Consider the following 23,325-nt stretch of genomic DNA (forward strand, 5'->3'; position numbering starts at 1 on the left):
TAGCCCCTTTGGTCCATGTACTGTTGGAAATCTAGAGCCTCCCCTGCAAGCCTAGCTGGAATCTATGGGCCTCACCCCAGATCAAGCCTGGGCAACGTATTGCACCTCATTTTCTGCTGTTCCCTGCTTCTACCTGGCCTTGTCCCCGAGCATGAGGCCCAGGGCACCTTCTCTGGCTTCAGAGGCCCACTCTATCCAGCAAGATGGTACATGTTCCCACGAAGCCAGGCTTTTTAGAGACAGCACTGCCCTCTTGTTGAGGAGGGGGGACTGTGGCTCAAAAAGAGCTCTGGGAATGGTGTTTAAATCCTGGTGGTCTGCACGGTCTCCTGCTCAGCTGCCCTACACTCCACTTTCACACCCCCACCTCAGTGGTCCCGATTCTGAGCAGGTTGGCTCAGTCCTAACGCCTGCTGCTGGTCTCGGGCCCATCGTCTCATCCGTCAGGATGTCGGTGTGCTACGCAGCCTTTCTGGGTCAGCTCCCTCCTAGTGGGCTCACAGCTCGGAGGGAAGGCTGCCTTGATTGTCTGTGTGAGTGGAGTGGACTCACACTCACAGTTAAAGCAAGTGCCGCTGGAACTACTGTTAAATTGGTACATTACGCTTAAAGATCTGGAGTCTCTATTTGGAAAAAGCAGAGCCTGTAGTGTCTAGATTCTCAGAAGGGTTCAGGGGAGTGGGCACAGCAGTTACAGATAGTTGTGAACCACTGTTTGAAGATGAGGAATCAAACCCAAGTCCTCTAACCTGAGTCATCTCCCCAGCCCTCTTAATTATTTTAAAGGCTACTTCCTCTGTCTTCTTGCCAAAACAAAGGCATGGGCCCTGTCCTGAGTCAGAGAACAAGAAACTTGTAAAAATCTAAATTGTGGTATTAGGGCTTGCATGATTATGTCTAGAGGGAACTCCTGCCTGGTCCCTGGAGAGTTGTCTTCCAATCCTACATCTGAAAACAGTTTTCTGGTCTTCCTGAGTGAGATGCTTGCTTTTTCTGAGCATCAGCCTCAGCTCTTGGGGTAGGGTGTGGGGGAGAATAAACCTCGAATCTCCTAGCTATACCCCCAAAAGTATTATTTCCAAGTCCTTGGGTAGGATTGGCCCCGAGGGTCTGTTAGCTGTCCCCCAGGTGATGACGATAATCCTCCTCTTTTTTTCCCTCTATTTTTGGTGGTTCTGGGGTGGAACCCAGGACCTCATGAGTGCTGAGGACATACCCTGCTGCTGAACTGTTCCTCTAGCCCCACAAAGCAGCTTTGAGAAAAGCTCCTAGTGTTGTCCCTTCAGCCAGCCCCACCTCCCCACTTTGCCGGAGATTTACAGAATAAGGGCACAGTAGGTATGAGCCCAGCTGAGACAACAGGCCATAGGCACTGCCCAAAGCACCCCAAGTTTGCTTATGTAAGCATCATTCCTGCAAAGGGGAAGGGCATCCCCATACCTACTCTGCTCTCAGTACCCACAGGGTGAGGGGCTTTGGTGAAGGTGTTGTCCTCTTGCGCTGTTCTGCCTCTGTCGACTTCTTTGATCAAAGCGCATTCCACATGTGCTGGGCTTTGTGCATTCCTCAAGGTGGGCACACCTTTCAGCAGATGGGCAGCTGGGCTTGACCACACAGGGCATGATAACAGGGTGGGAAACAAATGCTTCAGGCCTAAGTACTGCTCCCTGTACTTAGCCTGCCCTCAGCAACCAGGCCACTACCACCTCCCTCTCCTGCTCTCCCTGCACTGGGTTGGGGTGGTGTGGGCAGGTGGAACTGGAGGAGGCTGTGCTGCGGAGCTGCTTTTAACATCCCAAGACGCTATTGTTTGCCTCAGTGGGTTTGCTGCCTCTCTTGGTCCCCAACAATCTGTTCTTCTGTCTTCTCACATATATATAGATCCCCCTCCCTCCACCACAAGCCTTCTCCCACTTTCCATCCCTCTCCTTTTCATCACGTGGGAAGGAAGGCTCTGGAAGTGGCAGATCAGAGCGGCCGCGGGGGAGGCTGTTTGGCAGGGTAGGAAGGGCCTGAGTGCAACAGTGCTGCCACACTCGTGGGTACCATAGTGCTGAGCTTGTTGCTCTCCTTCTGTCCCACAGCCCCTGGGGTGGTGGGAGCCTGATGAAGCGCAGCAGGTGGGCAGGGTGTTGCAGTGGACCTGACTATCTGTCCCTCTGTGGGCCTCATGCAGCCCTCTGCTGGCCAGAGCACGCGAGCAGCCTTCCAATCCCCTGTCTCCTGACTCTGTGCCTTCGTCAGCTGGGGCTTTGGAAGGAAATAGACCTAGAGTCCCTTGATGCAGTGACACATTTGGGAACCTGTGGTTCACTGCTCAGCTAGCCTTCCCTGTCTTGAGTCTGACGCTGCTTTACCATCTCAGTGACCTGCAAAACAGACCCAAAGGTAAAATGATGAGTCAGGACATGCATGCAAGAACATGTCTGTAATCTCGGCATTTAGGAGACAAAGCAGGAGGGTCAAGAGTCGGAGGCCAGCCTGGTGGGCTACACAGTAGGACCCTGTCTCAGGATTTTAAAATATGTAAAGTAAAATGATGCACCCTACACACGGTCCCAACCCTCACCAGTTCGGTCCTGAGCAGATTGGCTTTGTGCACACTCTGCTTGCTTTCCAACACCTGCTGGCCTCAAGCATGTCATCTCATCCGCCAGGATTTCAGTATGCAGCTCAAAATGATAGGGCTTTTCCTTTTCCTCTTAAGCATAACCACAAAACAGTGTGACAGCTAGCAAGCTGACCCGCAGTCAGTGTGCTTGTTTTCCGAAGTATCTGATGAGTAACATTTTTTATGCTTGTCCTCCTGTTTTAGAGTCCAGATAAGGTTAGTGAGTGGGGGTGCAGAGGCAGGTAGAGCTCTTCATTCAAGGCCAGACTGTCTCACACACACACACACACACATTAAAGTCTTGAACCCTTTCTTAATCTGTTGGTTTTTCTGGTGGTTTTACCCTGGGCAGTTTAGGTACTAAGGAAACTGGATTGGTATCACTGGGAGCTGCATGCTGGGCCACACCTCAGGGAGTCTGTATCAGGGTCTCTGGGGGAGGGGACAATGGGACTCCAGGAAAATCATATCTTATAGCCAGACTGCTTTAGGAAGTGCTTTTTAGAACTCCCCACTTAGCAGGTGGCCATCTGATGTCATCAGAAGAAAGAGGCTAAATTAGATATTCCAACTCTTGCCTTGCTGCCTGTGTGTCTTCCTCTGTGGACTTAAGATTTTCTCATTTGTCCAGTGGTGTGGGTACTGCTTACACTCTGGGGGTCACTGTGAAGGTCGGCTGGGCCCCTATGAATTGCTGTGCTGGGTGTTAGCTGGTATAGGTGGGAGTGGGCTACAAGTGCCCAAGCGCCTTGAACTTCTTGCCTTATTATAAAACCCTCCCTCACCTATTTCCCTTTCCCTCCCCCTGGCCAAGCCTTTAATCACTGAGTGTGTATGTGTTTTGTTTTTGTTTTTCAAGGCAATTAAATCCCCTCTGATTTCTGTCAACCCCAATCGTAGTCCAGCTGGTCCAACTGCTACCCCCACACAAATCCAGGCTGTGAACACCTCGAGGAAAGCCCAGGCCTCAGGCTCCACAGCCCAGAGCTCCTCCTCTGAAAGTGAGGATGAGGACATGATTCCTGCCACACAACCCTCCATTCCTGGTGAGTTCTGCTTGAGCTGCTCAGTTAGGAGGGCTGCTGCCATGCGTGCTCTTCCCCATTGAGACCAGAAGGGACCAGACGCTAGCCAAGTGGCTTAGCAGAGTCGTTGGCCAGGAAGACTAGGAGCTCAGCCTTGGACCCTGCGTTACTACCTTGTTTTGAAGGAATTACATTCAAAGCTTCTGTGTGTCGTCTCCAAGCCTGAGAGCCCAAGGTTTCAGGGACCAGGCTAGTCTTAAGACAGCTCTGCTGTAAACAGCTGGCTGTGCGGTAGGCTATCAGGCCGGCAGTGAGCTTCCATCCCTTGTAGCATAGAAAAAGAAGACAGGTAACATTTTATACTTGGTCTCATCCCCAAACCTAAGGTAGATTAGTGTATTTGTATGTGGCTTGCCCTCTGGAAGCTCAGACATCTGCAATTGTGTATCAGGACACGGTGACATTTCTCTCATTAAGTAGAGACAGCAAGATTCCTACTGGCAGCAAAACAGTATTGTGATTTGACTAGTACATGATGGGGACATGTGACCTTGTTGGGCTGTGATAAGCATATCTTCCTTAGCATCCAGTGGCTGTCCCACTGATTCCTGACTGAGGAGTCTCTGGCACCATGGTCTAGCTTGTTGCTTAGGAGTAGCAGCCTGCTCAAGAGGACAAGGCTCGGAGTCACTGCCACAGGAGCCATTTGAAGGCCCTGAGCCTTGTCAAATGACATGAGAGCTGCTGCCTGGCAGGCTTGGCAGAAAGCAAGCCAGCATCTGCTTGATGATCTCTAAGCCGAGCACCAGGTCCATGGGAAGAACTGGTAATTGGGTAATACCTTGCTGGGGAGTTACAGGGCTTCTGTACCCTGATGTGCCTGTCCTCTCTTCTCCATTTCAGCCATTAGAGCCAATGTGGTGACTGTGCCCACGTCCCTCCCACGGACAGCCCCCCAGCCCAACAAAAGTGAGCAGTCTAGTCGGGCGCCAAAAGGCAAGAAACCAAAGGCAGCGTCCACTCAGGTACTGTCGGGTAAGAGAGGGCTGTGGTAGGGTCACTCTGCTACCTTGGTGTTGCTTGGCAGTCCGTGGCTTGCTCCCAGCACCCTAGTACTGTCATTTGGTCCTGGAGCCAAGCTCCCAAATCCCCACGGCATTGTCAGGAAGAGCAGGTTGAGATCCAAAGGCAAGTGGAATCCCTTCTCTTCCCAGCTTGATGGACTCTGAATTCGTTTTCTAGCTCTGGTTTTAAATGCTGTGAATACGAGTTGCTTGCCTTCCTTAGCATTTTCTCCTAGCCATCGCCCATTTCAGTGTATTGCTAATTAGTAGGGCAAGGTTAGTGGACCCTGTTTAAATAAAACTGAGGGTGCATCCCACCAGGGTCAGTCCAGTACAAGAAAGAGCCAGGCATGGTGGCAGGGGTTTGTAATCCCAATACTGAGTGACTAAAATGTGTCATTCCCTAGGGGCACACTAGCCAGGCAGCCTAGTGTTAATTGGTGAGCCCAGGTCACATGGTGAATAGCTTCCTGAGAACAACTCCTGAATTTTAGTTACAGCTTCAACATGAGCGTGTGTGCACTTAAAGCATGTGTGTGTATGTGTGTACACGCTCTATGCACACACAGCCAGTGAGACACAACCAGTACCTAGCCTTCAAGTGCTTTGTGTTTGGGGAACTGTGTGGACCATTTTGACCCTGCTCTCCTTCCACCCATAACTGGGTTCTCTCTGCTGTATGTCAGTGAGAGCCCAGCATGACTGTGTGTCCTACCACCAGCCCTTACTCTATGTCTCCGGGCCTTAATGTCCTGGCACATGCTAAGAAACTACAGTGCCCACCAGAGAGCTGTGGGGAAAGTCATGGGAGCCACGTGTGGTGCTTCCCACATAGGGCCTGGCCGTGGTGTGTCCCTCTTGCTGTGACTTCCATTGTGCTCTTTCTGTACCGAACAGATCAGCAGTGCCTTGGAAACACTCCCTGTGACTCCCCAGAGCAAACCTGTCCAGTCCAAAGCAGCCAATAAGCTCAGAAAACCCAAACTTCCTGAGAAGCAGCAGCCTCCCTCGGGCTATCCCAGACCCTCCACAAGTTCAAGTGACAGCAGTGACATCTCTTCAGGGAGCGAGGAGGATGCCAAGAGACCCCAGATGGCCAAGTCAGCCCCCAGACTGGGTGAGGATTCTAGAAGAGAGGGCAGGGGATGAGACATAGCCCAGCCTGGGCCTGTTTGTCCACAACTAAAGACCTGACTGCTGTTTGACCTTCGGCATCTTCTTGGTATCAGACTCCCTTTATTGAAAGCCTCGGGACTCTGCTTTCCTTAACAGTGGAAAGCAGAGAAATGGGAGCCTCAGGAACCAGAAAGGAAGACCGTGGCATTCAGATGCGTCAGACAGAGCGCTTTGGATAGCATCAATGGGTGGGAAATGGGAGGCTGTGCGGGAGGGTGAAGAACATAGGAAGACCCAGGCTTTGCAGCCTTCCTGAGGAGCTCTGCCTAACCTGATGAACAGGGCCACTAGGGACCCACACCAACAGACCTTTGCTCTGTGCTAGATCCGGGCCTTTCCCAGAAGGAGACTGTGGTGGAGGAGACCCCAGCTGAATCCAGTGAAGATGAGTTGGTGGCCCCCTCACAGGTAACTGCCAGGGTAGAGCTAGAACTTGTAGCTGCAGCTTTAGACTTCAGCTACTCCTTGGGTCGAGTGTCTAAAATCCTATTCTCAGGGCCCTGGGCAAGATCCTGCCTCCGGGATGCCCTTAGCAGAATGGAGCCTCAGCTCCTGCCCTGGGGTCTAGGGAAGAGATGCAGATGAAGTCTAAGACACGCCCAGATAAAACTACCCCTTAGATCTGTCTTAAGGCTCATCTGTGTAAGGACAGACAGTGATGATTTTCTCCTTTGTGGGGGTCAGAACAACTTTGTGGAGTCCATTGTTGTCTTCTTCCACTTTTATGTGGGCTACTGGGTGGAACCCAGGCTGTTGGGCTCACGGCAAGCGCCTTTACCCTCGGAGCCATCTTCCCGGTCCAAAATGCTAATGCTTTTCCATTACGGTAATGGTCCATTGGCAATAAAAAATTCCCCTTTTGAATATGATTCCACTTTGATTCCAACTACATGGATTTAGAAGGTATGCCCCAAGGGTCTTTGGGCTCTGTGGCTCGGTGCCACAGAGATGCCTGACTGTCTTGGCCTGATCTTGGGTCACTGAACTGATTTCCTCAGAGCAGGCCTTGCCTCTGGGGATAAGGGTAGGGGCTCACTGCGTCTTTCACACTGGGCTTCGTCAGTCTCTCCTCTCAGGTTATGTGACTCCTGGGGTGACTGTGGCCGATTCCCAGACTTCAAAAGCCACTCTTAGGTCAGACTCCAACCCCTTGGTTTCCTCTGCTCCGGTCACCAAAGATAATCCAGATGGCAAGCAGAAAGCAAAATCCCAGAATGCAGCAGACTCCACGTTTCCCAAAACCGGTGAGTCGGGGGACAGCAGGACGTGGAGGGGCAAGGCTGCTGGTCCCTGCTTGCCATCAGCAGCAACAGTTTCGCCAGTGTTTGCCTATGTCTCTCAAATGCAAGGCTACCTCTGTGGGGACTGGAGTACCCCAAAACACAGCTGGAGGCCAGGCCTAGGTTTCGGGCTCTCGTCACCCTGGGAGAGGGTATATCCACCCCTTTGGAGCTAGTGAAGCTTCTTTGGCTTGTGGAGGAGGCCTCGGCCCCCTAGCTGTCCCTACTGACTTTTCTTAGTTAGTGGGCCAGGGTATTGGGTATAGGGACTCAGAATGACTCGGACTTGGCCAGCAGTCCTGTTGGGAGGATTCTGTATATAGAGGACACCCTAGGTGATGGATTGGTCTCTGGGGCTGCTCTGACTTACTCTGTAGCAAAAGCTCCTGGGAGCCTATGTCTTAACCATGCAAGGCAAGAGTAATGCCACTGTGTACTGGCAAAAGTATATCATATAGAAAATTGTCACCAGGGGGTGGTGGCACATGGATTAAAGAATCCCAACTCTCAGGCGGCCGAGGCAGGCATATCTCTGTGAGTTTGAGGCCAGCCTGGTCTACAGAGCGAGTTCCTTGAGGCAAACATTACTAGGGTCCAGCCCCTAAACCCACAGTGTCAGAATTCTGTACTCAGAATGTACACAGAATGGTGGAGACCTGCCCAAGTGACCTGGGAGGCTAGAAGTGGTGATGGGACTGAGAACTCTGGGCTGTGACTTGAGCTTTCCTGCGCTGGGTCAGAGGCGGAGTTGTTGCTCACTTTCTTCCCCAGTGTTCTTGTCTATGTGAGAGGCGGGTGCGACAGGGAGACATTTTCGAGGGGGCTGTGGAAGGTTTTTTTTACACATGTAGTCAGCACACAATTATCAAAGGCAAGCAGAGGCGTGGAAAATTCTAAACAAAGGCTGCACCAGAAGTCACTCTGGCAGGCAGTAAACCTGCTTAGTCAGCCACCACATGCATACACAGCATACCCAAAGTTCCCCGATCTGCCTCTTGCCCCAGCCTTGATGGGCCAGGGACCCATTGTATGTCCACAGACAGGAGCTGAACAGCAGCCCGTAGGACCTTCTCCCGTGTTATAAATCCACAGGTCATGGCAGAAAATACCATTGCTTTTCTAGCTTGTTCCACAGTGGGACACAGGCCTTGCAGGACTGTGACCTGGCCAAAGCCTTACAGTAAACTGGTAAAGGCAGACCTAGAACCTGAGTGACTCACTTCCACCTGTTGTCACCTCCATCTCACTAATATTCTGGGGACACTGCCCATCCCCAACTATAACTGAGTGGAGTTTTTGGTGTGAAGACATAGAGCAGGGCTGGAAGTTAGAGGTGAGATCCCTGTTTAAAGCGTAAGCATTGGAGGTAGATGTGGCAGTATGACCCCTGGGCCTCAGTTTCCCATCTTTCTAGTTGTAAGGAGGTGCACCCCCTCAGTTCTCATATATTGTATAAGATCTGTCCCTCAGCTTTCCAGACCTGTGACCTCCGAGACCTGTGATCCACAGGTAGGAAAGAGCCCTCCTCAGGCTCCACACCTCAGAAGTCCAAAAAGGCCAAGAAAAGCTCCTGGACCCCAGCAACACCCACACAGGCTCTACAGGACAGCATCACCCAGCGCCTCCGGGAGCAGCCCTGGCCCCTGAGCGAGGCGCAGGTGCAGGCCTCTGTGGTGAAGGTCCTGACAGAACTGCTGGAGCAGGAAAGGCAGAAGGCCACAGAGATCGTCAAGGAGAATAAGAAGAAGGACCGGAAGCGGAAGCTTTCGGAGGACCAGTTAGCAGCTGGGGCCCCAAAGAGCAAGAAGAAGCATCTGGAGGATGGAGCCGGTGCCATCACCTCAGAAAAGACTTCCAAGGCAAAATCCAAGCTAGACAAAGTGAATGCTGATGGCAAGGGGAAGGGGTCACCTGGCTCCCGAGGGGCTAAGGAGAAGCCCAAAAGTGAGCTGGGGTTAAAGGTTGAGAGCCGAGAGCAGAGTGACTCAAAGAGCAAGAAGGACAAGAAGAAATCCAGTAAGAGTAAGTGACTGCCTTCCTGGGCATACACTGCGGGAGCAGGGCGGGGTAGCAGGCCTCTCTATCTCACTCTCCACAAAGAGTAAGAACCTGGGAAGTGGATTTTCCAGAGCGACAGGCGTCTGGTTGCAGAGCCAAAAGTAGTTTGCAGAGCACTTGGGCCGGTGCTACAGCCCTCCCCACTCAGGAGGCCCCTTATAGGGCCCGGCATTTACACCCACGTTCGCCTCAGGCTTTTAGAAAGCACAGGCTCAACTGCACTTCACAAGGATGGAGAACAGGGAGCACTCCTCTCCAACCTAAGTTACACAAGACATCCACTGCCAGTTCCCGAGGTACGGAACGTGTCTCTGTCCTCATCTGGAGCTGTCTTTCCACTAGAATGCAGTTCCTCAGGGAAGGCTGCCATTATTGCCCTCCATGCTGGAGCCTGCACCCAGTGGGCCTTTCCAGTCGTCTTGCCAACCCTGGGCAGTGAGAGTATTTTGTTTTCATTTTCTAAGTGGAAAACAGGCCCTGAGAAGGAAAGGCCACTTTTGCAGGCTGACCTCAAACTCACAGAGATCCACCTGCCTCTGCCTCCTGGGTACCACCACACCCAGCATGGAAATCCTCCTGAGCACTGCCTGCCCATCCATGACAGGAGGGGGAGAAGAGATACCCAGCCCTGTGTGAGGGTCTGCTACCCCTTGATGTCCAGAACCTATAGGGCTCCTGTCTTTTTATTTTAAAATAAATGAGGGGGGAGGGGCTCTTAAAGTGAATTAATTCAAGACTGGCTCTATAACTCAGTGATAAAGAACTTGTATAACTAGTATTGAGGCCCTAGATTATGTGGTCACAGGCAGGAAGAATGGAGCCCTGGCCCCACCAGGGCCTGTTTCCCCATGGTGTAAGAGCTGGGAGTTGTCTGGCCTCCTGACATCAACCCATTCGGTGTCAATATCTATTGCTCAGGAAGTTGTCTTTCTTCCCTCAGAAAAAAAAGACAAGGAAAAAAAGGAAAAGAAGAAAGGCAAAAAGACCTCAGCCAAAGACCCTGAGTCAATACAGAAGAAAAAGAAAAAAAAGGTGAGAGTGAGTTCCTGGGAGCTCCTGGGCCAGAAATTCCAATGTTTCCCATTCCAACACCCAACACCTGGCCAGGAGGGGTGCTCACTGAAGAAACAGCCATCCGCTTCATGAGGCAAAGGCTGTTTGGCCCAGGGCTGGTAGCACAGGACAGCCTAGCAGTGGGAGCTCCAGGAGTGTGGCTCTTAAGACAGTCCATGAGGTGAGGACCCACAGCACTGAGACCTTCTTGTCCTTCTTTCCTCACAGAAGAAGACAGCCGAGCCTGCCGTGTGAGGGCCAGCACATAGAACAGGTACCTGACTCTTTCTTGCCTTTCTGGATAGCTGGGTGGGCCCAAATGGAGGGAGCTAGAGAGACAGCAACTCCGTTCCCTGGGGTCAGTGGGACTGAGGGACACTGGTAGCGGGTACAGCAGCAGCATGCAAAGAACGCCCTGAGCAAAGCTGCTGCCTCTCCCTTGACTTTTTCCTCCTGGCCTGGCTTGTTTTCTTCTCCTAGAGTTTTGTCAGTGTGACTGTTCCCTGACCTCTGAGCTCTGGCCAGTGTAATCTGGGACTGGACTTGTTAACTTGCCTCCCTCAACAGAAGATGATGGCCAGCTCCAACATGTACTGCCGGCCAAGCCGGTGGACCTGCAAGGGAGAACTTGGAAGGCGGAACCTGCAAGGGGCGGCAGTCCCAGGAGGAAGTGGGATGAAACACGCCCACCCCCTCCGAGTGCTGCATGAGATGTGTACAGTATATATATTTTTTTAAGTGACTGCCTCCCTCCCTTCAAATCCAACATGCCCGAAGGCCTCAGGACCTCCATCTCTGCGCTGCAGACCCACACGGTCCTGCTTGTAGTTCATCCTGTTCCCTGGATTCCAGACCTATCCCAAGGACTTGTCCTATCAATTTTCCAGCTGTTTGGGGTTTGTTTGGTTTTTTTTTTTTTTTAAGAACTCAAAATAAAAGATTTTAAATGTAAAGATTTGAGTTTCCCCGTGCGTTTGTCCCCGAACTGTTACTGACTAGGAAAGACTGGTGACCCTGGAGGAGCACAGGTCACTCAGAGCTCCTTCCTTCCTGCCTGTGTGCCAAGGCCTATGTTACTGTGAGTCTGACAGTTTGCTTGGTGAAGCTCCCCAGGTGCTGATGTAGGGAGAGCTCCCTGGAGGAGATGGCCACTGAGCCTGGGGAGAGCTGAAGGTGGGTCAGATGCCAGAGTTGATGGCTCAGGGGCCTTTGGAAGTTTGGGGGTTAGGATGGTGTGGAAGGAAGGGAAACGTTGGTGGCTGGCATGGGAAGGGTAGAAGAACCAGTAAGCCAGGCCGTGAGTTGTCCTCTGTCCAGGGAACAGTTCCGTGCTGGTGAAGGCAAGAAGGGAACAAAGCTGACGGCGACATGTTGGGACAGTAACTGGGGTAGACTGAGGGAGGAGAGTGGCAATCAGTCTGGCTGCCTCTGCATAATCAGAGTCTGTGGAGCGCCAGAAGTCGGAGCATTCACCTCAAAGGCCGGAGGCCCTTGGCACCCTGTGTGCAGAGCCTTGGGACGCACCACCCGACATGGACAGCTGTTCCCTTCGTTCCCACTGTTGGCCCAGATCAGACTGCAGAGAAGGCTCTCAACGGCTGTGCTGAGCGCTCACAGAAGTATTTAAACTTAAAAAACGGAACGCTGTCACTACTGTTCATGCTGGACTCCTGGGTGGTAAGGGGTCTGCTCCCTTTTCCGGTGACAGTGGACTGGAGCTGAATAGCCATGGGTCCTGCGCAGACACCCAGGCCCCTGTGTCCATCTGTCATCACACTTACGCTGTTCTTAGTACAGAAATGGAATTGGGGACATGAGGAATGGAAGCTGGGACACGATGAGCTGTGCTTTTTAAACTGGGCAAGAATCTGTTCTGAATGTTAAACAGGTACTGAGTGCCTGTGGCCCATCACCCTGGACTCCTCAGGCCCTGGGGACCTAGGTGATTAGGGTTAAGGTTGTCATTGACTTTCTTAGGGTAAACTAATTGGATCCCAACAGAAGAACCAGGAGCAAGAATGTTCTACTTACTACCTTTTATTGTCACATGAGCCATGATCCTACAGGCTGCTGATAAGCTTGGCTGAGCAAGGGACCCGGGGGGTTTGGCAGGAAGTGAGGAAGAGTTGCTGGGAGGAGGGCCTGGGTTCTTCCTTGAGAAGACAGCAGAGGTGTTCAGTGTGGGTTAAGGGTTGAGTACCCCTTATCCCTGTCTGTGGGCCTACATCTCAAAGCCCCACACCGGAGACTGCTAATGGGTCAGAAATGGGGTCCACCTAGCATTGCCCACTCTGAGCTTTGTGTCCCTTTAGATAGGGCTGGGCAGCAGGGCCCTCCCTCCAGCATCCTCATTCTGTTCTGATTTTATTTATCGTGTCCAGGGATGATGACGCAGAACCAGCCTTAAGCCCCAAGGTGCAGGGAGACAAGAAGTGGAATGTGACCGTCAGGGAAGGCAGGAAGGCTGGGGCACCACAGGAGAGCAGGAAAGCTGTCGCTGTGCAGAGCCAGCCTCTGTCTTCACATGGCTGGGAAGGGAAGCAGATGTTAATATGGTTGGCTCTCCTGCTGGACCTGCCTCTTCCCAGCATCTTGGAACTGCAGAGCAGTCAAGGGACCCCATTCCCCCCTTGCTGGTCTGATACTCTGTTTCCAACCACCAGCCCATTCTGTAAAAGCCGGCCCAGTATTATACCCTCCACAGGCCCCCTTACCTAGGCCCATATCCTGCTTGGTCACACCCAGGCCAGAAGATGGGTCTTCCAGATCCAGTGGCTCTGCAAAAGAATCATCATGCTATCCTTAGCCCACCACACACTTGGTTGCCATTGTGCCCAAAGGCATATTTCCCAATCAGGTATGGCCCTGAGCCCAGGAAAGGAGGCACCACAGTATGTAGTGTGGTTAGGGGGTACGGAGAGATGGGGGGGGGGGAGGTTGTAGGACAGCGTGTGTGTGGAGAACGTGAGAGGAGAGCAAGGGACACACAAGAGTGCCCAGGTGGATGAAGGGCCAGATGCATGATTAACAGTGGCTGTCCTTGGCACAGCCAACCCATGTCCTGACCCCCATGTTTACTAAGAGGGACCTCGGGACCCTCAGCCTTCCTAATGCTTCCTAGTGCTTTAGATTACTGACATAGCGGCCCCTGCTTACCACTGCAGTTATGGCGCCCGCGGCTCTTGGTGTGAGGGACCTCAGTGCCGTTGGGGAACACACACCAGCAGTAGCCAGTGCTCCCGTAGCACTGGAGCGGCATATAGTTGCCGTTCTCATCGCACTTGGGACGGAACGCACCCGGATGGACATCAGGGATGTGGCTGACCTCTTCCTGGCACTTGGTCAGCCCTGAAGCTACAGGCATGATGAAGACAGTGAGTGAGTGGGCTCTGGGCCAGGATCTCAGCAGAGCAGAGGCCCACACACCATTAGGCCATGGGCCTAATGCCTGTCCAAGTTGCTTTCTCATTCCTCCCATGGCACAGATGGGGAAACTGAGGCTGGAGGCTGAAACCAGGAAGGTTTCCAAAAAGGAAAAGCATGGCTGGATCATTTGCCTCAAAATGATTACTTCCAGCACTCAGACTTTATTACAGTTGGTGATTATTCCTGCGATTCTGGTTTCTGCAGATGGGCACCTTTGGGAACCTGACCTTCCTGTTACCTGGATGACCCAAGTAGAAATGGAGGTTGTCATTTGTTGGGGATGCTGGAGAGGTGATTTAAAAAATTAGCTAGAAGTTGGTTGAGATCACAGGCGAGCTCTCTTCTGTATCAGAGAAGCAGGTCTAGAGAAGAATGGGCCATTGGCCTTCCATCTGTGGGACAGAGAAGCCCAGCAGGACAGACTTGTCCGGCTCTCCGGCTCTGCACAGCAAGTTAAGAGACAGCGCCAGGGTAAAAAAATCATTCCCCATGTTTTAGGTCTCCAGCCTCCTGTGTGCCGGCATGGCTGGTGAGGTGAGCTGTGCCTAGGGTCCTGGGCATTCGCTGACTCTATGACCCTCTGCTCCTCAAGTGCTGAGGTGTGCTGCTGGGGAGGTGTCCTTCCGAGGACCCATGCCTGGTATGTTTCGAGTTGGTTTTGCTCCAAGACAAGAGGAGAGACAAGAGGCCTCTATACTCGGCATGTGTGTGTGATAGAACAGGCCAACGGACATGTCAGGAACGAACAAGAAGACACAGTGAGCTGAGAGGATGGGATGCTGTAGCAAGTTTCCTTTAAGAGTGCTGGAGACCCTAACTTCAGCAGCTCCAGGGGGCCCTGGCACCCTGAGGCTCCCATCTGGTACCTTTAGGCGGAGCCTCGGTGGGCTTCTCCTCCAGGGAGTTCTTGCTCATTTCAAACAAGAGCCACTGTTTCATCCAGCTCTCAAAGACCTAATGGGAACAGAGGCAGGCCATCAGGGTCAGAAGTCAACACTGCCTCCTACCAGACTTTACCCTGATGACAAACTTGGAGGATCAGACAGGCCCAACATCTGGAGTCCAGCTGCAGCCTGGGTGCCTCTTGAAGACCCACAGGGGTTTTGTGGATTTCGAAGGCCCCCTGTAGCCCAGAGAACAGCTCCCCTAGCCTGCCCACCCCTTGCCACTCTAGTCCTGAGGCTGCCGTAGAAAGAGGTGGACAGAAGCTGCTCACCTTCCAGTCCAGACCATCCATGGAGTTCTTAAGATGCTTCAGGTTTTCCGGAAAGGTCCCCTTCAGCTGTGGGTACAGCAGGGGTCCAGACCTCTGCAGATTGGCAGAGCAAGAGGAACGTTACAAAGAACTCCATGATCGGCAAGGGGAAATGGGCACACTGTGCTGAGGAAGGATGTTCGCCACAGCAAGCCTGGACCTTGGCTTTGGTGGTGGAGAGCAGGGGTACGGGCCACCCAGCTGTGTAGCTCCTGTCAGGGTCCAGGCCAACCTTACCAGCACCACTGATTTTCTCCCTGCTGATGCCTGCCTGTTTTGCAGGTCTCATCTCCGGAAGACCTGACCACCCCTAGCTAGACTGGGTCCTCTGACTGTCCTCATAGCCAGCGCTTGTCCCTCATCACCTGATCACTGGTCTGTTAAAGTTGCTCCCCTGCTGCAGACCGAGAACTGTGTAGTACCCAGACCAGAGCAGGCGTGTGAGATATTAATTTCGGAAGGAGAACGGAGTATCATGACAAGTCACATGCAAGATTTGGGCCTTAATTTTTCCACCCCAAAAGTGACAAAGCTAGAGCCTGGTGTAATGACACACGCCTTTAAACCCAAAACTCAGTGGGCAGAAGCAGGCGTGTCTCTTCGAGTGCAAGGCCAACGTGGTCTACGTAGCACAGCCAGTCCCAGGGCTACACAGACACTTATCTGAAGATGGGAATGGGGTTGGACTGGATGAAGTATTTAATGACCACCTTCTAGTCCTTGGGGTGAGCAGTGCTGAGTTTGTAGTGAGCCTAGCATGTGAGCGGGGATCGGGGTCCCACGTGGAACGGGACCGTCCACCGACTCTGACACTCACCAAGAGCAGGTGCATCACATGGTCCTGGGTCATGTTGCCATACTTAGTAACATTCTGCACAGGCTGTAGGAAGAGGAACAGGGTTAGCAGCACTGTTAGCTGAGAAGTGGGAAGGGCAGCGAGGGGAGAACACAGCAGCTGGAGTCTAGAAAGAATCAAGTCCATGGGCTCACCAGCTCAGCTCTGTCACCTCCTAACATGGGAGCTCCAGCTATTCACCCCCTTTCTGCCTCCATGTCCCCACTGGTCAGGCTGGCATAAACTTTAAGATTATAATTTATTTATTTATTTATTTTTAAATATTTATTTTATTTATTATGTATACAATATTCTGTCTGTGTGTATGCCTGCAGGCCAGAAGAGGGCACCAGACCTCTTTACAGATGGTTGTGAGCCACCATGTGGTTGCTGGGAATTGAACTCAGGACCTTTGGAAGAGCAGGCAATGCTCTTAACCACTGAGCCATCTCTCCAGCCCAAGATTATAATTTAATTACCACGTTTCTCCCTTTCCTTTTCTCCCTCCAATCTCTCCATATGCCTCTCCCTGCTCTCCTTCAAATTCATGGCCTCTTTTTTATTTACTGTTATTGCTTGAGTATATGTTTATGTATATACTATATTTCCTAATTATAGTCTAGTTCATATAATGCTACCAATTGGCATGCTCTTCCCTGGGGAAGGTACCAATAGTTTCATGAGCAACACTGCTGTCAGAGGCTTGGAGGAGGCGAGGGACTGTACGATGCTGTGGCCGGTAAGAGTTGTGGGCCTGTCCTCTCCCCATCAGGGTAACCTCCATCTCCCTGGCAAGCCCCTCTGAGGTGGCCCCTGCTCCTTTCCAGCAGTTAGGACCTTGCTTCCTGGCCAGCCGTTACTCTTTGCCCCTCCACTTTGGCACCTGCTCTCTGCCTAGCCCAGCTACCATTTCCTTCCTGCCACCTTCCTTACCCCGTGGAGCATGTTTTCCATGGGCAGTGGCCGCATCAGCAAGGGGGTAGCCATCCGCATCTGGCTGACAGGTTTGGCAGCTGTGAGGAGGCAGGGAGGACAGACAGCATGAGACCAGGTCCAAGGGAGTAGGGGGCCAGGGGTTGAGATCTGGAACCCGGGAATGGCGGGGGAGGGGCTAGATGGAGAAATGGTGGGGCTTGTGAGGCGGGGGACACGCACATTTAGGAAGCTTCATGCGAAGGCTCTCCAGTTGCAGGTTCTGGGAGGTGACGGTCAGCTTGTCTAGACGGCCCTGCTGCTGGTACAGGAAGTAAGCCGTGGTGGCCTGCCCAGCCAAGAGCAGAGCCACCAGGACAGAAAAGCCGGTGTACAGGGCCCCGCGGCTGCACCTGTTGTGAAGAGGGAGTAAAGGTAGGAGCCAGAGTTGGAGGCTGACTGGGAGTGGGGACGTATGGCCTCACCCATGCCCTTTCGGACTTCTGTCAAGCCTTCCCCACTCCCCTGGCCAGAGAGGTGTGTGTGAGGACATCCCCTGCCCCCCGCCCCAGCTGACCACCAATGTGCTTCCTGGGAAGAAATTAGATCCACCTGGGGCCCAACTTCTATGGGGAAAAAAATGAGCCAAGTTCCTTGCCTACTCTGGGTTTTGTGTCCCCTTTGTACAGTGACGGGGTAAAATGGCCTGTCCTCTCTCTTTTACCCAGGTTCCCTCTGCCCAGGATATCCGAGGATCAGAGCTACCCTCAGGGGAAAACAATTTGGTTTTGTTTGTTTGTTTGTTTATGTATTTTAGTTAGCAGAAAAAGATAGGTGCTTTTACTGTGTAAGAGGAAGAAGAGTTTCCTTCCCCCCCCCCCCTCCCCCCCCCGTGTTATCCCCAGTCCCTGCAGTGACGTCAGACTTAAAGAGAAAGGGGAAGGCAATGTGGCGTGGACCGCAAAGAGAAGTAGAACCTAGACTACAAGGGAGGAGGAGATTATCCGGCTGGAACAGGGCCAGGTGCCACTGCTCCAGAGACACAGCCTATGTGCCAGTCTCCAGGAATCTCTGGACAAATCTCCATCAGTCTCTTAGCTTTTGTCAAGTGTCACACGAGTTGGTCTCACCCCAGCAATTCTAAAATGTGGTTCTTCCCCAACCCGTGGGTGTGGGTGTGGTATGTGTAGTATGTGTGTGTGGTGTTTGTGGTGAGGGGTATGTGTGTGTGGTGGGTGTATGTGGCGTGTATGTATCGTGTGTGGAGTGTGTGTGTGTGTGTTATATATGGTGGAGGGTATGTGTGTGTGTGGTGTGTGTGATGTGTGTTTGTTTTTTTTGTTTGTTTGTTTGTTTGTTTGTTTTGTCTTTTCGAGACAGGGTTTCTCTGTGGCTTTGGAGCCTGTCCTGGAACTGGCTCTGAGAGATCCGCCTGCCTCTGCCTCCCGAATGCTGGGATTAAAGGCGTGCGCCACCACCGCCCGGCTTGTGATGTGTGTTTGTATTGTGTGTGTATAGTGTACAGGGTGTGTGTGTGTTATATGTGGTGGGGGTATGTGTGTTGTGGTGTGTGTGGGATGTGTGTAGTGTGTGTGTGGTGTGTGTATATAGTATATGGGGTGTGTGTATGTTATATGTGGGAGAAGTATGTGGGGGAGGATGTGTGTGTCAGTGTGGTGGGGGGTATGTGTTGCATATCCGTATTCATATGGGTGCTCATGTGTACATATATGTGGAGATCAGAGGTTCACTTCGGATGTTTTCCACAATTGCGCTCCACCTTATGTTTTGAGGCAGGGTCTCTCACTGAACCTGGAGCACAAAGATTCCACTAGACTGCCTCATCAACAAACCCAGGGACCCTCTTGTCTCTGCCTCCCCAACACTAGGACTAGCATTTGTTCTTCAAACGAGTGTTCGAGATTCAAACTCAGGTCTTGTGCCTGTGTTGCAAGAACTTTCTCAGCTGAGCTGTCTCCCCAGCACAGTTCTCTTTGAGACAGATCTTCCTATGGCCATAGAAGCACCTTGAAGTGATACCCAATTGGGGGGAATTCAACAGCAACATAGATGGCTAGGCCTGGATGAATGTGTCACGCTCTTGGGTGGCCAGACCCTCAGACCTCAGTGATTGCTTACAGTTTGATGCTTTGACTACTGTCTGGGGAGGGGGTGGAGAGGGTGCATGCCCATATTACAGTATGGAACATAAGGATCATAACTTCAGACCTGGAAAGTTCCCATCCATTCTTCCTCCACTTAGCCCTTAGATGGAAAGAACTATCAGTATTCTGCTGATGTTTGAACTTGTCCCCTTTAAAATGACAGGGTTTTGCCAGGCAGTAGTGGCACACGCCTTTAATTGCAGCACTTGGGAGGCAGAGGCAAGTGGATGTCTCTGAGTTTGAGGCCAACCTGGTCTACAGAGTGAGTTCCAGATCAGGCTCCAAAACTACAGAGAAACCCTGCCTCAAAAAAAAAAATAAAATAAAATAAAAAAAAAAATAAAAAAAGGCTTAACAAAAGAAGTTGGGCTCCAACATTTACAACACAGCAAGAAAGTCATCATCAGGTGTCAGCACCTTGATCTTGGACTTCCCAACCTCCTAACCTGTGGGAAATAAATTTCTGGACACATATCTCCCAATCTGTATATAGTATTTATAGTTATATATATATATATATATATATATCTTATATATTAAACATGTATTATAATATAGTAACTCAGACTAAGACAGACTCCACTTGAAATTGTCATAATCAGTCTTAGTCTTGCCTACTCCAGCAACCAGGAAGGGAGATTTAGGAAACACCAGAAGACCTGTCTGCCTAGTAACTTATGATGTCACAGACACAGCTAATTCTCATTAGCTCTCTGCTTGGCTGACTCTGTGTTTTCTAAGCCAACAGCTGAGCCAAGGAAGAGTTGTTTTGGAAGGAGAAGGCAAAACCTCTTTGTTGGGGAAGGGAGGTCAGACTAGGAAGGGGAGTACGTTCTCCTTCCTGGCCTTCTGAAGGAAGATGTAGCCTGGGCTCAAGGTCCTCTGCTTTATTATCAACTTGGGTGACTCGCGGAACCCCTGGGCCGCTCTTCAGCCCTGTACTCTGATCTAGTAGACAAGAGTAGGTAGCCGTAATTGGCATCCCAGCTCTTCCACTGGCCTAGCTCTGGGGGGTGTGAGTGAGCAAGCTGACCCTTCTATATGTGAAATGGGTAAAAGCTTGGGATGAGAGGTTGTTAATTAACACAGAGATGGAGGGGGCAGTAGTGATGCACGCCTTTATTCCTAGCACTTGGGAAGCAGAGGAAGTAGGATCCCAGAGTTCCAGGCCAGCTTGGTCTACAGACTGACTTCCAGGGCAGTCAGGGCTACAAAGAGAAACCCTGTCTCAAAAAACAAAACAAAACAAAACCTAAATAAATAAAAATAATGTAGAGATGAAACACTTGGCTCCAACACCCAACACATTTACTCTATCAATAATACTTCAAATCTAGCATCTGCCCTCCTTCCTCTTTTATTAAATTTACTGTTATTTTGTTTTTATGAGATGGACTCATGTAGATGAGGCTGGCCTTATACTCCTGATCCTCCTGCCTCCACTTCTCAAATGCTGAGATTATAGGCTTGCACAATCACACCCAGCCTCTTTGTCTCTAGATTGTCTGGCCCTTGGTTTTGATTGAGTGCCAACTCTGTCACCTTCTGGTTTTACTTCCTCCTTTGTACTTCCTTCTTATGTAATTAAGAAAAAAAAAAGTAACTGACTAAAGTCAGAAGCCAATCAGAATTATCAGGAATCATGACACAGATGTTGCCAGGCAGAAGTGTTCACGGAAAATGCCCCAAGTCAAACCCTGCCTGGAATGGCCTGAGAGCTTAAGCCACCATCTCTGAACACAGCCCTCCCTGAGTGGCCTGAGGTCAGGGGGCTCCCACCTCCCCTCTCCACAAATGATGCCTCTAAAGGACCCACATAGGAGAACAAGCTCAGATGAGTCATGGTTCAAATGCTCTATCCAACACTCACTAGCTGAGACAACCTGTAAATTTAGTTACCAGGATGGATTCAGATTCCTTTTGTGTAAAAATGGGGGAAATGCTGGCCATGGTGGCACACATCTTTAATCCTAACACTTGGGAGGGAAGCAAATATCTATTAGTTTAAGGCCAGCCTGGGCTACACTGTGAGTTCCAGCCAAAGCGACATAAGAAAAAGAAAAGAAAAAAGAGCAGGGTGGTGGTAGCACACACCATTAATCCCAGCACTCAGGAGGCAGAGGCAGGTGGATCGTTATGAATTCAAAGGCTAGCCTGGTCTACAGAGTGAGTTTCAGGACAGGCTTCAAAGCTACAGAGAAACCCTGTCTCAAAGAAAAAAGAAAAAGACAAGGGCAGGGGGAAATAATAGAAAAGGCCAACTCCTAGCTACAGCATCTGTAAGAATGAAGATAGTGTCTGTAGCTTGGTTATGATTCTGATGGCAGTCAACGGCACCCAAGATTGCTGAAGAGCGTACGGTAGGTGGACTGTACCTGTTACCTTTAAGCTGAGACCCAGAAAGAGGCTGTGACCTTTCTGTGGTCATCGACGACAGCAGTGAAAGTTGCCTTGGAAGTCCCCACTGCTCTCCTGCTCTATATCTGGTTACCTTCTTTCCAGAACGCAATTCCCCTACAGTCTCTCAGAGGCTCTCTCAAATCCCCTTCTGCCCTGGAAACAGCTGACGTCACTTCTGCTTTTGATTCCCCCATAGACAGCAAGCAAATCAGGTTTGAGAGCTTGGGGTGGGGGAAGGAGCACAAGAGGGCAGGTGAATTCTAATCCTGTTTGGGTTTTTGGAGGGTGGAGGGCACAAGGCTGAGGTCATCTGGGGTCTGGGAGAGGAACCCTGGGCTACGTGGATGCCTGGGGCAGCCTCTTGATGCAGAGCCAGGAAGAGATTCGCAGATGGGTCTAACCCCGCTACAGCGCTGAGTCCCTGCCACTCATGTAACAAGTGTTCCTTCTCTTCGGCAGCCGCTGAGATGGCAGCCAGCGTCCACACACGAAGAAAGGCTAATCCTGTTTCAGGTATGGATGCGGATATAGCCAGACTGATTATCTAGGCTCCTACAAGCCTTCTGGCCATTAAGGAAAGACTAAGTTGCTTCTGTTACCCTCAGAAATGGTATCTCCACTGGCATCGGAACTTTTCCAAAATCTGAGGCTACAGATCTGAGCAGACAGATCTATTGAGGAAAAGTGAGAACTCATCCGAGGGAGGAACACTATGGTCTTACGTCTCAGCCTAGAGTCATGGCCCAGCTGCAGAGGGTCTGTGGAACTCTGAGGCGTGAACCCAGGGCTCTCTTAACACTTAACACATCCTCAAGGAACCCCTCAGTTTACAGATATGGGAAGTCAATACTCTTAGCAGGTGGGAGCTGGGGGGAGGGGGTCGAGAATACTCAGAGCCAGGTGTGAAGGTGCACTCCTTTAATCCCAGAACTTGGGAGGCAGAGGCAAGTGGATCTGTGTGAGTTTGAGGCCAGCCTGGTCTAGAGTGAGTTTCATTATGTAGAAAGGCAGGGCTATAGAGAGAGAGACCCTGCCTTACATATATGTTTATATGTCAAAAAGTCAGTGCTTAAAAGGCAGCCTTCCTGCAATTCAATGCCATGTCCCTTCCCAGACCCACACTCTGTGCCCTCCAGAACTGAGGGCTCCCTGCTGGTACTCACACATACCTTTCTGGGGCTCTAGGGCGCTGGCCCAGCATGGGCAGCTGCTCATGGTTGGAGATGAGATCGCGCTGGTCATCCATGGCTCTGGCTTCTAGTCTTCTCGACAGGCGCTGCTGCTGCTGCTGCTGCTGCTGCCACCGCCGCTCCTCCTCTTCGTCTGGGACCCTTGAGCCCCAGGATCACCTCTTGAAGCTGGTGCTGGGAGGAACCTGATTCGTCCACAGCAGGTCACTCCGCCCACGTGGTAGATGTGGAAGTGAAAGCCACAAATCTGGAAATACCCCACTCACTCAAAGCTGCCCTCCCTGGGCAGGATGAGGGGGAGTTCCCTAACCAGGTAGAAGTCCGGCACGATCTTATTGGCTGGCCAGGGCTCTTGTCACTTGTTTCTAGGCAGACCTCTGGATTCATTAGGCTCCTTGGATGCTTCTAGAAACAGGCAGACTCCCTAGACAAGAAATCGTTTTGAAGCAGAAAGTGCCTTTGTTTACCCACCGTATCCATGATAAGTGAGGGAAGAAAGGGGCTCAGGCAAGTCCCCTTCTCTCTGATGTGCATGTCCTCTCCAAAGTGGAGATGAAGGTTGAACTGGTGTCCCCTCTGCTTCTATCTACCCCATGCCATGGTGTGAAGGCTCTCAGCTGACACTTGCCATCACAACCATCTTTGTGAGGTACCGTGATCGAATCACAGCTGGCCATAGGATCTTTGCAGTGCCTTAGACGAGTGTTCTGTCCCCCGTGTTTTGGGTGGAGACCACGAGGCAGAGAGGCTGTGTGTGCCTAGCCTCATACATGCAGGCAGGGATAGATGGAGCCCAGATTCTGTCCCACTCTCTTCTGCCTCCCAGGGCTCAGATTATGTGTGCCAGTGTGACAAGGAGCAGGGAAAGGGAGGCT

General features: G+C 51.4%; 2 protein-coding genes across 6 annotated transcripts in view; one reads left to right on the forward strand and one right to left on the reverse strand.

Moving 5' to 3' along the window:
- Positions 1-11,214, forward strand: part of LOC121445253 (treacle protein-like) — a 30,906-nt gene extending 19,692 nt beyond the window's left edge. For 2 of the 4 annotated variants that reach the window (XM_041647297.1, XM_041647298.1), the window contains exons 18-26: positions 3,471-3,657; positions 4,540-4,661; positions 5,598-5,817; positions 6,202-6,284; positions 6,940-7,120; positions 8,666-9,178; positions 10,155-10,246; positions 10,496-10,541; positions 10,748-11,214. In XM_041647297.1, the coding sequence (XP_041503231.1) occupies positions 3,471-3,657; positions 4,540-4,661; positions 5,598-5,817; positions 6,202-6,284; positions 6,940-7,120; positions 8,666-9,178; positions 10,155-10,246; positions 10,496-10,522 (1,425 nt within the window). In that variant the 3' untranslated portion in view covers positions 10,523-10,541; positions 10,748-11,214. Of the gene's footprint in view, positions 1-3,470; positions 3,658-4,539; positions 4,662-5,597; positions 5,818-6,201; positions 6,285-6,939; positions 7,121-8,665; positions 9,179-10,154; positions 10,247-10,493; positions 10,542-10,747 lie in introns of all 4 variants that reach the window. The other 2 variants (XM_041647296.1, XM_041647295.1) reach the window with 1 other exon arrangement.
- A 1,074-nt stretch (positions 11,215-12,288) lies between these two features.
- Positions 12,289-22,651, reverse strand: LOC121445236 (H-2 class II histocompatibility antigen gamma chain). Of its 2 annotated transcripts, XM_041647274.1 has the most exons (9): positions 22,430-22,651; positions 16,939-17,108; positions 16,717-16,796; positions 15,766-15,828; positions 14,910-15,002; positions 14,560-14,647; positions 13,424-13,621; positions 12,982-13,044; positions 12,289-12,795 (listed from the first exon to the last, which is right to left on the reverse strand). In XM_041647274.1, the coding sequence occupies exons 1-9, from the start codon at positions 22,504-22,506 to the stop codon at positions 12,788-12,790; spliced, it is 840 nt and encodes a 279-aa protein (XP_041503208.1). In that variant the 5' UTR covers positions 22,507-22,651; the 3' UTR covers positions 12,289-12,787. The 2 variants fall into 2 exon arrangements, with proteins under 2 accessions (XP_041503208.1, XP_041503209.1); XM_041647275.1 differs by lacking the exon at positions 13,424-13,621 and having other exon boundaries at positions 22,430-22,637.
- Between the last annotated feature and the right edge of the window lie 674 nt (positions 22,652-23,325).

Source organism: Microtus oregoni, unplaced genomic scaffold (assembly GCF_018167655.1).
Source record: "Microtus oregoni isolate MIOR12 unplaced genomic scaffold, Mior012 000168F_ref0000490, whole genome shotgun sequence".
Lineage (NCBI taxonomy): Eukaryota > Metazoa > Chordata > Mammalia > Rodentia > Cricetidae > Microtus > Microtus oregoni.